Source organism: Meleagris gallopavo, chromosome Z, assembly GCF_000146605.3.
Source record: "Meleagris gallopavo isolate NT-WF06-2002-E0010 breed Aviagen turkey brand Nicholas breeding stock chromosome Z, Turkey_5.1, whole genome shotgun sequence".
Taxonomy (NCBI): Eukaryota; Metazoa; Chordata; class Aves; order Galliformes; family Phasianidae; genus Meleagris; species Meleagris gallopavo.
In genome coordinates this window covers 31,647,843-31,650,631 of record NC_015041.2, presented here as the reverse complement: position 1 = coordinate 31,650,631, position 2,789 = coordinate 31,647,843, and the positions used below count along the sequence as shown (strand labels likewise).

At 41.9% G+C, this 2,789-nt stretch overlaps 1 protein-coding gene across 4 annotated transcripts in view; it reads right to left on the bottom strand.

Moving 5' to 3' along the window:
- Positions 1-2,520, bottom strand: part of FAM189A2 (family with sequence similarity 189 member A2) — a 23,427-nt gene extending 20,907 nt beyond the window's left edge. For all 4 annotated transcript variants that reach the window (XM_010725721.3, XM_031557316.1, XM_031557315.1 and 1 more), the window contains exons 1-2: positions 2,476-2,520; positions 1,372-1,428 (exon numbers count right to left, since the gene is read on the bottom strand). In XM_010725721.3, the coding sequence (XP_010724023.1) occupies positions 1,372-1,428; positions 2,476-2,505 (87 nt within the window). In that variant the 5' untranslated portion in view covers positions 2,506-2,520. The remainder of the gene's footprint in view (positions 1-1,371; positions 1,429-2,475) is intronic.
- Between the last annotated feature and the right edge of the window lie 269 nt (positions 2,521-2,789).

Sequence of the window (2,789 nt, the reverse complement as noted above, 5' to 3'; positions counted from 1 at the left end):
TGCACTTCGTTATATTGCTTTCAAAAAATGTCTATAAACTGCAAATATAAAAAAGAAAAAAAAATGGTTCACAGTATCTTGTGGTCTTAGAAAAAATGTGAAAGAGACCTCAGGAAGTCCTTGGTGCAGCCTCCTGTTCAGTGCAGGGTCAACTCTGAGATCACAGCAGGAGTTTAATCTCCTGCCCATGTCCTTGCAGCACAACATCCTAGGGCGTTCTGTTCCCATCTGCCCACCATCCACTCAAAAGATCATTCAACACAAATTAAAGGATGTTTGCTGCTCCTCTATTTCAGTAAAACCAGAAGGGCCCACGAAGTTTATACACGGGAGGCATGAAAGAATTGAAGAGTGTACCACAGACAAAAGGAAACAACAACAATAAGTGCTGTAGGAAGAGCATAGAACTGATGTAATACTAAATCAGGCACCATCTGCAAGCCTCGGGCATTCTGAGAAAGATACAACTATATCTATTTTCAAGAAAACATAACCCATCCTGACTGGTAGGCTGAGATCAGATTCTTCTTTGTATCCAAAGCAGCAGTACAAAACTTGTTTTGCTCCTGGAGTACCAAGCAACACACCACTGAGAAACACAGTTCAGAGCCTGTTCTCATGCTTGGTACGTCTTACTGATGGCCACATAGATACCACACACATCCCAAGGATACACTGCAGAGACTAAACAAATGCTTTATCCTGAAAAAAGGGCATCAGAAGTGATAGTACAGTGAAAACAAAACCAGCAAAACCAACAAAACCAACCTTCAAATGCTTTTATGCAAATTCAATTTCTGAGACTTTCAGAGCTACCCAGCTTCAGATTTCACTAACAAGCAGAAACAGTTTACACACCCTGCACATTGATTTTCTCCTCTCCGAACAACGTAATGTCAACTGTACTTGAAACACTAACACTGAATACTGTAGGACAGCAGTGCTTAGTTTAGCTTAGCCTGCCTCCAAACACTTGCACAGGACAAACAAGCACAACTTTCAAACCAACTATCTCTAAAGTTTAGCAGCACTGCCTCAGAGAGATGAATTATCTATATTAAACAGCATTTTCTTATACCTACATAGAAGGTGTTCTGTGATCAACACTAGCACATCCTGCAGGCATGATCCTCTTCTGCCCATAGCAGTCTCCTAAAAGGACTCCAGGATGCACAAAGAACTTAGCCTTTCATGGCATCTGACCTCTTCAGTAATTATAGCTCTGCACTCTACAAAAGGGACTCAATAGTATGGTCTGCTTTTTTCCATGGAGAAAGAAGCAGAGTTTTTTAACCAATGGCTACTGATAATCTGATAATTCCTTTACATCTTCTGAAAATTCTCTTGCAACAAGTTTTAATCCATACTCACCAGTACTATCATTGGCTTCTTCCATGTTGTTAGCCCTAGGATTCCAGATAAGATTACCTGTAATGTTAAAAAACCAGCATTACCAAGAAGGGAACTACTGTTCAGAAAACACCATTTACACAATATTTGCCACTGCTCTGATGGAAAGTATTTTGGAGTGTGAGAGCAGCGCTGAGATGATACGGGGCACACTCTATAGCAGATACTCAGAGCCTGTGTTGACGAGGTTCTTCACTCCGAAGAACACCACATGGAAAAACACAACTGGAACTGCAATTTTATCTGCTGTTTCGCTTCCTCCCAGAAAATGTCCAGAAAATCACACCAGTAATTCCCATCCCATCAACTGCCAAAAAAAAATTAATTTCAACCAAGGACATGTTTTCCTGCTACCAGCCAGAGATCCAGCATGCACACAAGGAAAGAGAAAGCAGAGGCATCCCCTCTGCAGCAGGCACTGTTAATCAGACCTGCTGAACCACGGGCTGTCCCCAGTGTCTTCATCTGGGAGCAAGACAGTTAAAGAAGGAGAAAGCACTGCTGCAGAACTGAAGCAAACCACACACCCAAAGACTCCTCACTGGATGACTGGGAACCAAAAGGAAAGGCAAACCCATTTTTCAGCTGATCCTGGGTGCAAACAGTTTGGGGGCGTTTGTGACTAAGCCAATTCAGACTGCGCTCCCACTCCAAAGCGAAGCAGGAACACAAAGGGGAAGCTGCCCACTAACATTTTTAACAAATCCCTCCAGCTGCTTCATTAACCTGACAAGGCTGATCTGACCTAGCATAACAGGCATACATGACTCGACCAAAACACCTCCTGGTATCATGACTGCTGTTGCAAAAGCACATACATAACGCTGCAGTTTCATAACAAACATTTTTAAATTCTCTGAGTGCAAAATAGACACGTGGTTTTATAACAAAGCACACCAATACTTATAGGAACTGGTGTTTTCCCTTAGGAACACCAACTCTTTACATTTCATTATAATTAAGATTTAAGGTGTACGGAAGGAATGCCTTCCTCAGAGTCTTTCATCAGTGCATCACAAGAAGGACAGAAGGACGCTGCACCTAAAATGAGAAAAAGGCACATACCCAACGCCAGCCCTCAGCTGCCTCTAGCATCCCACACTGCTTCTGGGATAAGATGTTCCACTCGCGCTGCTATGCTCAAAAGACACTTCTGGTAATTTTTTTTAAGACTGAACATGTTATCGTTCCAGAGCCAGCATGAAAAAAAAAGATCTATCTTTTTTTCCCCCATTATTAAAGTAATTGGGCATTACAACATTTTGAAAGCATAAGCATGGTACCGTACGCACGGTTAAAAGAAAGCACACAACTGTCAGAGATCTAAAAAAACTCTGATTTGGAGCGAGAATGAAAAAAGCGAAAGAAAGCAGAAAGAT